Source organism: Sesamum indicum, linkage group LG3 (genome assembly GCF_000512975.1).
Source record: "Sesamum indicum cultivar Zhongzhi No. 13 linkage group LG3, S_indicum_v1.0, whole genome shotgun sequence".
NCBI lineage: Eukaryota > Viridiplantae > Streptophyta > Magnoliopsida > Lamiales > Pedaliaceae > Sesamum > Sesamum indicum.
Window position 1 is genome coordinate 20,209,524 of NC_026147.1, and position 12,424 is coordinate 20,221,947.

Consider the following 12,424-nt stretch of genomic DNA (forward strand, 5'->3'; position numbering starts at 1 on the left):
AGGTCAACAGAAAATCATAGATGGTAATACAAAATGCTCATCGGAGTTATTTAAAAATCAATAAAGTAGTGGTAAATGTAATTCATTCACTAATAAATTACCTTGACTTTGTCAATATATAATATCAATTCCTAATTTTTCTAAGGTTGATAAATAAAAAAATAATAATCTTATTGATCCGGGCCGAAATCGTTGATGTACTCTTGGCCCACTAACATCGTGGCAAAAGACGGGGTCCATGATGTTTAAAATATATAAAGTCTGTTTTTTTACCATCGTATCAAAATCATATAATACTATTAATAATTACATATTATTTTTTATTATTTGTTTGTTTGTTTTGATGTTGTGGATTAATTTGGAAATATTGTTGTATTACATGTTGAATATTATTGTAGCAAGGTGCTGAAGCTTCCGTGGTTGCAGAACAGTTTGCAGAAGGAGGAAGACGGAAGAAGCGCATCATTAGCGTTTTTTTAGCTTTGACGTTTCTTTCTATTTCTTTAGAATTATAATAATATATTGGTTACTTTAGAAATATTGATTTTATTTTTTAATAAAGAACTAATTACATATTATCTAATTATAGTGAAATTATTTTATCTTTTTAACTAAATAACATATGATCTCTTCTAAAATGAAAAGTTTTTTTTAAAATTTTATTTCTTTAAAAATGAGATAAGTTTAGTAGTTAATTATATCTGAAAAATTCAATAGTTTTTTAAAAATAAATTAGTTAATAATATAACTTATATTTTATTTTGATATCTAATAATACTTAAAAACTCATTTTTATTTTCCACTTAAAAGATTATTTTAAATTTTCTATCTAAATTCAGATAAGTCTACTATTGATTATTTTAATCCAAATTCACTAATTTTTATAGGTAATACAGCTATTAAAATAATTTAAATCAATTTTTATGTTCCATATAAATTTGATTTTCATACTCTTCAATTACTTTAATTTTAAATTTTAGATTACTTATCTTTTATTTATTCTTATATTTCCAAATTTAAATAATTTGTTTTATTTTATTTATCATTTATTATAAATACAATTCTTCCATATCTTAGCATGGATACTAATTATATTACTTAAATTAAGAAAAAATAAATTACTTAAAGAAATACTCAATTATCAGATCTATTATTTCTCAATGAATTATTAAATAATAAAATAATAAAACTAATAACACGAAAGTGACCTTTGTATTATATTTATTGATTCAGCCAAACACAAACTTCACATCCACCTACCTACCAAAACTCAGAACAAGAACACAATTTAAGAAAACACACAGAACACACAGTGGTTCTGAAATTTGGTCAGTCAGAGACGCCACACGCCCTTTTGCTGTCCGTTTGCAACTCCAAATCGCCAACCTGACAAAGGGGTCATTTTTCCTCTTTCTTGGATTTTGCCCCTCTTCCTTCACCAACCTATTTTGATTTGTACGCTAGAGTACAACTCACAACAACAGGAGAAAAACAAACGCCTCCACTACACCATTTTCCATCACCATCCCCATTTTTTCTTGATCTTTCAGTCGCTTATTCAGATTCCTCAACAAGCAAAGAAACTGCATGCTCTGTTTGTTGAGTTCTCTAATGTACTAGCTGATGTTTTCAAAAATTTAATGCAGTGCCCACTTTTTCTCCGCCACCTTTCCTTGAAATAAACTCTTGCCTCGATTTCATCGAACAGCCCTTTTGATTCTTGATTCATTTTGTGCTGTTTTACCCTTATATAAATGTAAGATCTCTTTGTCTCTCTTCCTCTGTACTCATTTTGCACTGCTGAACAGTTTTATTGATTTTCTTTTTCTTCTCTGTTTTTTCGTTTTTCTCCGTTTCTTCATGTAAGTTTCATTTTTTTTTTTAATTTTATTCTGTGTTTTTTCATTGTGGGCTCTGCCTGATTCTGTGTTTTTGGTAAAAAAACAAATTCTTTATGTTCTTTAGGTTAATAACAGTTCCATATATGATATGCTGGGCATGTTTACTGGTAGAAATTTGTTGTTAGATCTAACTTTGTTACGGAGTTGTTTTTAGGCTAAAAATTGTGTTAGTTTGATGTTTTCTTTTGATAATTTCCAATTATGTAGTGTGGTACATTTGCGCTTAGGGAGTAGTGTCAATGCATAGAGTAGTTTGTAAACTGAGCCTTGTTTTGATAAGGAAAAAACTTACTTGATTCTTCTTGAAAGAGAATAAAATGGGTGATTTCTTCCTGGTCTCACTCTGGCATCTTGATTTATGTCGAAATGTTTAATTTGTCGGACTTTTGATCCCTATATTCAGATGATTGTTGTTTGCAGCTTGAATTTGATAAATGTATATGTGTTTACTGTTATGATATGGGAATGATCGTATGGTCCAATGGTCAGCAAGTTCTGTTTGACTTATTCTGTTACCTTGATTTCACTTCAGAATGGCTGCAACTGCATTTCATCAAGCAATTGGGACTCTTCAATCTCATGGTTACTTTAGTAATTCTGGCCTCAATCAGGAGAATGGAATTGCTTCATTTAGGTTGATTTCGAAGGGATTGAAGCTAGATACTGCTATGTTGAGGAGAGGAACTTATTGCTCTAGAAAGAGAAGTTTCAGTGTAATTGAAGCCTCGGCTTCGCAGACTACAGTCTTTGAACCAGTGTCATCCCCATCAAACGACTCGACAAGTGACTCAAAAAAGAAATCAAGTAATGTATCTCTCTAGGATTTAGCTTATTGGCAAAAAGAAATAAACTAGCCCAAAACTTCACTAGAATTTGGCAGAATCGTTATCCGTTTTATCAATAGAATGATGATTGTTTCCTTTCCAATATCTTTTTCTAATATTGGGATTTTTCCAGATGAAGCTGCTCTGATTCTGATTAGGCATGGTGAATCTATGTGGAATGAGAAGAACCTCTTCACGGGTTGTGTTGATGTGCCACTTACCAGGAAGGGAGTGGAAGAGGCTATTGAAGCCGGAAAAAGAATCAGCAATATACCTGTAGACATGATATATACATCTGCTTTGATTCGTGCACAAATGACTGCTATGCTTGCCATGACTGAACACCGTCGCAAGAAGGTATATTTTCAGAACAGTTTATGACAGTTAGAATTTATGCTCTACTTCAAGAAAATAACATATATTGGGATCTTCATTACAATCTGATTGAATTATCATTAATACTTTAGAAGGTTAGGCTATTTAGATAGTAGGACTTCTTGTTATGATTTGGGCTTGTCACACTGCTTTTTTGCTTAGCATTATATTCTCGACTATTAGGTACGGATTTTTTGCAGTGCATTTTACCTACTTTCTGACTGAAGTAGAGGTTTCAGGCTTTGATCATCCTAAAGCTTACAGTTTTGACAAGTCAAGTAACTTACTACTCTGTATGTAGGTTCCTATTATTTTGCATAATGAGAGTGAACAAGCAAGAACATGGAGCCAAATTTTCAGTGAAGAAACCAAGAAGCAGTGTATTCCAGTTATAACAGCTTGGCAACTAAATGAAAGAATGTAAGTATTGACTTAGGCAATTTTCAGGACTGCCTCCTTGTTGACTCATTGTATTATTTGTAACCTATGAGTTACTACCTGTAGGTATGGAGAATTACAGGGCCTTAATAAGCAAGAAACGGCTGATAGATATGGAAAAGAGCAAGTTCATGTGTGGAGACGAAGTTATGATACACCTCCACCAAATGGTGAGAGTTTGGAAATGTGTGCGGAGAGAGCTGTTGCCTACTTCAAAGAATATGTAAGGAAGTCAAATTTGCCGCATATCTGTATTTCTTTGCTTGTTCAAGGTACTTCGGAATTAACTCTTTAGTGAAACAGATCGAACCTCAGCTTTTGTCTGGGAAAAATGTAATGATTGCCGCCCATGGTAACTCACTCAGGTCCATTATTATGTATCTGGACAAGCTGACTTCTCAAGAGGTGGGATTTCAAACCGAGTGAATTTTGCTGTTAGTTTATTTCACTTTCCAAGGATTAGAACTATAAGCTATATGTTTATTTTTGTCAGGTTATCAGCTTGGAACTATCTACTGGGATACCAATGCTTTACATTTTCAAGGAGGGAAGCTTTATTCGCAGAGGTAGTCCAGTGGCACCAAATGAAGCAGGTGTTTATGCGTACACTAAGGTATGCAACTTTTTTCTTCTTCATCCTTAACATGATTCAGTCAATAACCATGTAAATAGTTTCGAACTATTTTCATAATTATTCATAATGTTTTCATTCTTTTCGTCGTATTCTGGTGATACTTTTGTTTCTGAGGAAATTATGCATTTTCACATGGTCTGACATATAGAGTTGTTGGACTACTAGAAACCAAAGATGTTAAAGAGGTTCATATCTTCTAACGTTGACTGATGTCACGGTTGGTTACCACACTCGTCAAATTTGACATCTTTCTTGTATCTTTATTTCTGCATGCTGTGAATATTTAATCTAATAAAATTAAGAGGTAAGGGTAAGCTTCTAATGTGACATAAAAGTGTGGCAACAATGTGCAATGAAAGATCTGAATAACATGTAGGGAGGGTTTCCGAGAGCTTTGAGAAAGCGCTTTTGAGCTTGTGGCTCTCAAAAAGCACTTTTAAGGTGTGGGGATGTCAGCATCTGCTTCTAAACTGCCAAGAAAATCACTTTTAGGCGAAAAGCTAGAAGTATCTTGGTGGTGCGTTTAGTTGCTTTGACTTTTCTATAAATAAATTCAACTTTATTTTTTACTACTTCATCCTCATAATAATAATAATCTTACTTCAACTTTATGTTTTTAATTTATTTTTTAAATTGCATATTTAAAAATGATATTGAAATTTTTAAATAATTTAAATAGTAATCAAAATTTACACTTTCACATATTTAGTATTTTAGATTTTTATATTTTATTTGCTCTATTATCTAATTGATTATTCCTATATAATTAGAAAATATAAATTAAATGGTTAATGATCAAAGATATAATTTTTTTTTTGCAATCATGCAAGTTTAGTTATTGTGTATGAATTAATAGTTATATTAGTCAGCGTGAGCATTATTAAATTAAGCATTCACTTTTATCTATTTATATTTTTAAAAAATTAAATGTGAAGTATACTAATCGAAATAAAATTTATTATTTTTATGGGAAAATAATTATTATTGACAAACAATAAGTGCAAATATATGCAAAAATTGTATCTTTTATGGCATGAGGAGAAAATGGTCTTTAATAAATTAAGTTTGTTTTAAAATGATTTTTCTCCAAACACCATCCAATTTAACTTTTGTTTGCTTTTCACTTTTTTTACAAATACTACCCACATTTTATTCTGCTACAATTTTGAACTTTTTCTACAAAAATTACTTTTCTAAAAGCAGAAGTTTTTCCAAACACTCCCGTATGAAGTGGAGTAGTTATCTGGCCGAACTCTATCAATATTTTTTGTTGATCCCAAATCATTAAAATACCTTCTTTCTGGACAGTGTCAAACAAATATCTACCAGAATGCACTTTTATCATTTAAATTATAGATCTATACTATGTTGGAGACCAACACAGATACAATTTCAGCCTCCAGAAAAGTATATCCAGTTTTTCATGTTAAGGCAGAAAATGTATTCAGTGATCCATAAATAAAGATAAGAAAGGACATTTCCTTATACTTCCATCTCAGCTTAGTTAGACTGATAGCTGATGTTTTACAATAATAATTTAGATAATAGAGATCATTGCATGAGAAATTCTTTGATGGGATTTAATGCTTTCAGCTATGTTAAGTGAATTGCCTCCATGTAAATCTTGACGTTTCATTCAACTCAAATTTTTGGACTAAAATGTCAGGGAATGTATATGTATGCCTTAGAGAGAAACCACACACAGAAGAATCATTACCTGCAGTTCTAATTACCACTTTATTTTCTACTCCTATTACTTTCTCGAATATATTTTCTTGAAATAATGTGAGTCTTAACCCTCCTTCCTTTTGATGCTCAAATGCAGAGGTTGGCTCAGTACCGGCAGAAGTTAGATGAAATGCTCCAATCCTAATGGAGGTACGAGTAAATTTATGGCTCAACCTATCTTCTACTCTTTTATCAAAGCCTCAATCTAAGACTTCTCATTTCTTGTCCGTAGCTGCATGGAGCGGAGATCTATTGACCCAAAGCCGTTTTGTTTGCTTTCTCTTGCCAGCTTAAGTTGTAAGTGGTTTCTGATAGATTGTGGTATGTGAACTCTTATAGAAACTTGGAGAAAGAACTGTTCGAGGAATGTTGTATGATCTAGTTTTGTACACCCTTTATGTAAGATTTATCATATATATAGTTTTATATCTTATTTATCAATGTGCCGTATTGTAACGGTGTTCATCGTGTATTGTAACGGTGTTCATCGTGCATATGTGATATCGAATAAATGATTCATTCCTTCGCTCAACCGATGTCGGTACACAAACTTGGCTCAAGTTGATGTGAACTATGAATGAAAATCGCATAGTGATGTGATATTCTGGGGTATATGCACTTTGCACCACGGAAATAGACACTTGGGTACTCTGCATGCTCATTAACGTAAAAATAGCACATTGAATCCGACGTTATTGAATTTGGTGACTTATTAGAGTTGACTCGTAAAAGGAAAACTGATGCTATTGTGTTGATATGCAAAATCATGAACAGTCAATGGTGTATAATATAGAAAGAACTCGTTCTTAAAAGTAGATAAAATTAATGTAGAACTCTAGTGCAAGAACTCTTAATTGTAAAGTCTTGATGCATTAACTTTAAGCAAGGCTCATTGACAATGTTGTGTTCTCTTATTTTAGTTTTAAGAATGAAAGCGACTGGTTCTCCAACTCTCCTGCAATAGCAGTCGGACAAGGTCGGGCTACTGGTTCCCCAACTCCCCTCCAATATCACTTGAGCCATTCCACATGGTTCTCCAATATCACTCGAGCCATCCAACAAGGTCCGGAGTGCTCAGTTTTCAAAAACCCATTCAACAAGGTTTATGAGGAAAGACTGGCTCTCCAGCTCCCCTGTAATATAACTCATAAAACATCTCATAACCAACTCATCAGCAGAATAAACCATCCATTATTAACTCTTCACAAATGGTTCCTGGAGTACAAACTGAATCATATCTTATGCTCCAGCCAATATTAAACACATACATATCAGTCCAAGCAGCAAGTGCCACTGGCTTACACAAGAGAGAAAGTCCAGCAGCAAATGAAAAAATATTTGCTGACATTCTTTCCCAGGAATAGAACTGGTGTTCACAGCTCCAGTCCAGTGGATTGCAAAGATATGGCTAAACTTTCAAGTCAAAGGAACATTTCAAAGTCAGTCGACTGTAAATTGTCAGACGATGTCCGTGACCTCCACTCATGTGTGTTTCACATGCGGAGATTCGTCATTCAACCTGGCATCATCTTCTTCCCCAGGAGATGACAACTTTTCTGCTTTTACATCGGATTCATCTGACTCCGTCTCTGAGTTTGTAGTTTCTAAGCTGGGGGAAGCTGTCACAACAGGCAGTACAGCTGCAGCCAGAGAACCATCTTCTCTCCAGAATAATGGGATTTTCTTGTCGTCTTCTCTCATCCTCTCAGCATACTTTGTGATGTCAAAATCTGCATCATCTTTTCCACCAAAGGCAGACTCCACAAGTTCCATGTCGAACAAGTTATCCATGATCTTGTTTATGTTAGGGTCGTCTGAGTATACAAATTTGACTTTGTTGGCCGTTTTAGGCTCCAAGAAGGGCTTTGCGACCTGAAACAAAGCTACATCATTGATGGAAAGTAAAACCATAGTTGGGAGGAAAAGAAATTCCCTGTCACAATAGTCATATGCACTGCAAATATTGCTCTTCTCCTGAAGCACACTAGTTACATCAGGGCAACCACACATTAGCATAAATACGCCAAGTATTTAAAAGAAAATCATGAAACAAACCCTGCAATTTTGAGGGATTGAGCTTGCATGTTGATTGTTTTGTTTGTGAGAGCTTTAACTGGATGTCACCAAGCATCAGTTGTTTTTCATTATTTCTTGGTAATGGTTATTTGCATTGGCTGACATTATTGGATCAAATTTTGACCTTATGAAAATACCATTTCTGTCAAGAATAATGAAACAACATGAATCATACATAACAAGCTATAGTTTGGTAGGGATGTATACTACTGCTTTGTCTAATGTAGAATGGATGATTTTCCATAGACCCTTGAGTCTAAAATTTTAACCATTTTTTTTGAGTTGTCAATGCAACAAAATCATTTATCTCAATGATTTTCAAATATATGAAAACTGAAGGTGATAACTTGATGACAGAAGAAAGTCTCGGGAAGCTTTCAATTGAAAATCCTATAGTCAAAGCATTGTGAAACAATTCTGACATGCACTGTCATATATATAAATGCATCTAACTTCTACATGCATACCCGTGAAAAATATGATCAGCAGAAGCATACCGTCCAAAATGGTTCAAATATCTTCGGTGCATCATAAAGAATTGCAAGACCTAGCCTCTCAGGGTAATGGTCTTGCAGGACATGAGCTGTTTCCCGCGTTACCTTGATTGATATATTCGACATACTAAAGCCATGGAAATCAATCAACCAGACCATCTGCTCTTGGTCCTCAGGAAGATTCAAAATTGCATTCTCCATGCAGTAAACCAAATACTTAATTTGCCCTTTTATTGATTTTGAGTTCTGCATGCATATGCAAATTAAGAAGAGTCAAGTACAAAGGGATTGCATTATATAATTCAACAGCTGGGCATGAAGATGAGGAATTAGATGCATAACCAAACAGCAAGAGTTAAGGAGTTTCAGATTAACCTGGCACCTAGGTCTCATAACGAGAACTGGCCTCCCATACTTATCTTTGTAATTCGATCTATAAATCTTTCCTGTTTCGGCTTCCATGGAAACATCATCCTACATTACAATCGCAGATATATGAAAAAATAAACAAGACAGATTCTGATTTCACTACCAGTGCTAAACAGAGAAGTCACTAAAACAACACATAGATCAGCATTGGGGGGACACTACCAACTTTAGGAAAGTGAAGTGAGAAATGAAAAGAAGTATCCGATCAAAGTCTAAGTGGTGAATATCACGTGTTTGAGCTGAAGTCACAACTGTAAAAAGTATCGAAATATATTCTTCTATTCGGAAACATTAAGCGGAATTACCCATCTAATCTCTTCTGGCTTGTACTCAAGTCTCCACTTAAGAGATGCTTTAAGCATTTTAACAGCCTTCTTGACATTCCAGTTTCGTGCTCTCAAGTATCTCGCGATTGATGCATCAGAACAGTAAAGGGCCAATTTACCAGACAGTGGCCCGATTAACCGTCTTACCTCATTAATCTGCAATATCCAGGTATTATCATGTGATAGCAATAATATGGTTCGCTTTTGTGTGTTGTGTGTGCACACATGTCTACACACACACACAGGTACATGTGTCTGCAAATGGGTTGCTAGAGAGTCAAGACCTTTCCCTGCTGTAGTTCCGGAGATGAAGAATTTTCACAGCCATCTAGAGCAGGTTTCTTTAATCCTGTATTCATAATGTAATCTTTTCTTTGAAGTGATCAACTTGAGCAATTTTGACTCTGTTATCAACCACGAAATATTTAATATAATTAAACAGAAATGGGAGAAACAAAATACCAAAACAGTACTCAGTTCTACACCAAAAAAATAAGTAAAATCAATAGTGACAAGAAATATCACTTCCTCGGAGTTTATGCTCTTTGAACTCACAGATAGATATAACCATGCAAGCTTTAACACAGAAAATGCCGCAGTATATTGTAAGAATATGCAAAGAATGCATATATGCACATCTCTTATGGCTGTACAACTTATTGAATGATGCAACATAACAGAACTTGTAAGTAGCTAGACCACACAATTCATTGAACGCCTGCACCAGTTAGGTTTCCTAATGAGACTGTTAAATCGTATTAGCAATAAATGAGATGATCAACTGAGCAATTTCACTAGCACAGCAGTAGAGCGTCCAATTAGTCAACACGCATTTATAGCAGTTACTCTAATAATCCAACTCTTTCTTCAGATTCCAGGTACTCAAAGAGGACCAGTTCTATACAATGCTCATATTGTTTTAAGTATATTGTATTGCTGTCAAGATAATTTAACGAGCCCTCCCCATTCTTTCCTGATCCAATCTTCCGTCAGCAATAATTTTTGATCTGTTGCTAAATGCATATGAAATAAAGGAAATAAAAGACTACTTGATAGTCGTCGTGGAAATATTATCCGATTAGGTTTGGCCAGTTTTTAAATGTTTTTCGAATACTTCTCAGTACCTAACAAAATCACTGCAACTGTGCACTAAATACCTCAAAAGTCAGAACCCAGGTGATTATACACATTGCAGAACAAATTTACTCCTAATTTAGCTAGGGTTATGCACATCAACATATCAAATTTAAGTTGAAAAAAAAGATACTGCAATGCATGAGAAGCACCTATCCTCCAGCCTTAATCAATACATAAATGAATAATTCCTCAGAAATTTAAAGTAAAATAAAAACATCACAGAAGATGAACATTTAGGCGATCAAACACAAATCAGATCAAATGGGCTCGAATAACAAAAAATACTAGTCGTGCAACACCAAAGTAGACTCGGCATTGATCACTTGTATCAACTACAAAAAGTCAACAAAAGAGAACCTAATACAAAGAACCCATTACCCAGAAAACTTAAACAAGCAGCATAATGAAAGATTTGAAGTGGATAACCCCACCCCACCCCTCTCACCCCCCAAAAAAGCAAAGAAAAGAAAAGAAAAAAACAGCAAGAAAAAAGAAGAAGAAGTACCTGATTATGGAGTTTGGGTTGGTTGAAAGGATGAATTTGAAGGCTTAGAGGGATCTTAATATCTATGTAGAAATCGGAAATAGCGAGAGAGATTAAGGTCAACCCTCAAACCGGGCATGTTTGGGTAACGAAACAGTGAGAGGGGTCAGCCATTGTTTTTGACGATTATATATAAACTATAGAAAAATGTGATGTACAGTGTTGGAAGTGTGTGAGATGGCGCACACCATGTGCGAAACTCTGCAAATTATGAGTAGAATACAATGCTTGAGGTGCGGACAAAATCATTTGTTGTGGAAGTACAAGGAAATATTATTGCAAAGATAGCGAGTACTCAACCAACAAATCATGGAGAAGTCTGATGTGCTGTGCTCAACAGTGGCACTGACAAGATATTATATGAGTGAGTCCCTGTCCATGTTTTGGACCTATGGTTGAACATTTGGGAACTGGATGCTGTTAATGACATAACGGGAGTTTGGATAATCCGGAGGGGGAAAAACATTTGTGATTGGAGATGTATGTTTCTTTTTTAAATTTTACTATCTATATAATTTTTTTTGCCAAATATTGTACTCTTTATACTAAATTAAAAATTGATACAATGTGATCTAAAAGGGGGGCTAATCGTCGTAAATTTTATTATTTGCCAAACAAACTTGATCCTAAAAAGTAAATATCAATTTATGTTAAGGTCTTAACAATTTGTTCCTTGAACTTTTGTACTTTTTGCCTTCAAATATCTAAATAGAATGAATATTCGCACATTTTTCAATCAGATTGGGTCGCACCCAACCCCGTCCGACCTAATCTGGAACCACAATCATCAATCACCCAATAGCTAGAGGGCTAAAATCAAGGCGTGTGGGTCCAATGTACGTTATTTTTAGTTGGAGAATATTATTCTTCCTTTTCCTGGATCTTACATCCAATTCGCTTGAGCATTGAAGGTCTTGACTAAGGAACGATCTATTTATCTTTTCGAATCCTAAGCATCTTTGGATTGGACTATTTTTAGGATCTCTTCGACCTCCGATCCAAATCACATATGATGATACTTTATACACTTACACATCCTTAAAAATTCACTATTTACAACTGATATTCTTCGTTAGAGTTTAGACGAAAAATACTAACGCTAGCAAAAGAATTACATAATTTTTTTCAATTTTACCTCCCGCCAGAAAAAATGTAATGATGTTAACCCAACCCCCTATAAATAATATTATATTTATCACTTTATAAGTATAAAAATATACATAGAAATATTAAATGATGAACAAAATTAAAAACTTATGTAATTTTTTTATTTTTTTTAGCATTAGTATTTCTCATAATAGAAGGATATTAGGTGTAAAGAAAGATTTTTTAGAGAAAGTATAAGTGTAATTTCAAAACTTTTTTAAGACAACGTATAATTTCATATTTGTAAAAAGAATTTAAATATAAACTAACTCAATATATATATATATATATAATATATGACAACTAAAATAAAACAAAGTCCAAAACTACAAACACAGAGAACACACAGAAACCAACATTTCCTCTGTCATG

At 33.9% G+C, this 12,424-nt stretch overlaps 2 protein-coding genes across 3 annotated transcripts; one reads left to right on the forward strand and one right to left on the reverse strand.

Annotated features, from left to right (window-relative positions):
* LOC105158938 (2,3-bisphosphoglycerate-dependent phosphoglycerate mutase) lies at positions 1,250-6,432 on the forward strand. 2 transcript variants are annotated; one of them, XM_011075855.2, is made up of 9 exons: positions 1,250-1,756; positions 2,434-2,705; positions 2,859-3,082; positions 3,402-3,520; positions 3,605-3,761; positions 3,842-3,943; positions 4,032-4,151; positions 5,998-6,050; positions 6,133-6,432. In XM_011075855.2, exons 2-8 carry the CDS (start codon positions 2,435-2,437, stop codon positions 6,043-6,045), a joined length of 1,041 nt encoding a protein of 346 aa, XP_011074157.1. In that variant the 5' UTR covers positions 1,250-1,756; position 2,434; the 3' UTR covers positions 6,046-6,050; positions 6,133-6,432. The 2 variants fall into 2 exon arrangements, with proteins under 2 accessions (XP_011074157.1, XP_020548663.1); XM_020693004.1 differs by lacking the exon at positions 1,250-1,756 and adding an exon at positions 1,843-1,862.
* Positions 7,072-11,138, reverse strand: LOC105158939 (random slug protein 5). Its single transcript, XM_011075856.2, has 6 exons — positions 10,868-11,138; positions 9,510-9,629; positions 9,205-9,381; positions 8,846-8,944; positions 8,474-8,716; positions 7,072-7,772 (listed from the first exon to the last, which is right to left on the reverse strand). The coding sequence occupies exons 2-6, from the start codon at positions 9,582-9,584 to the stop codon at positions 7,383-7,385; spliced, it is 984 nt and encodes a 327-aa protein (XP_011074158.1). The 5' UTR covers positions 9,585-9,629; positions 10,868-11,138; the 3' UTR covers positions 7,072-7,382.

What these genes read in the sequence shown, in the direction of transcription:
- LOC105158938 (XM_011075855.2), top strand. Translation starts at nt 2,435, where the DNA reads ATGGCTGCAACTGCATTTCATCAAGCAATTGGGACTCTTCAATCTCAT. An exon ending in ACAAGCTGACTTCTCAAGAG is followed by an intron (nt 3,944 to 4,031) that starts GTGGGATTTCAA and finishes TATTTTTGTCAG; the next exon opens with GTTATCAGCTTGGAACTATC. An exon ending in GTGTTTATGCGTACACTAAG is followed by an intron (nt 4,152 to 5,997) that starts GTATGCAACTTT and finishes GCTCAAATGCAG; the next exon opens with AGGTTGGCTCAGTACCGGCA.
- LOC105158939 (XM_011075856.2), bottom strand. Translation starts at nt 9,584, where the DNA reads ATGAATACAGGATTAAAGAAACCTGCTCTAGATGGCTGTGAAAATTCT. An exon ending in CGGAACTACAGCAGGGAAAG is followed by an intron (nt 9,382 to 9,509) that starts GTCTTGACTCTC and finishes TGGATATTGCAG; the next exon opens with ATTAATGAGGTAAGACGGTT. An exon ending in AGCCAGAAGAGATTAGATGG is followed by an intron (nt 8,945 to 9,204) that starts GTAATTCCGCTT and finishes ATTGTAATGTAG; the next exon opens with GATGATGTTTCCATGGAAGC.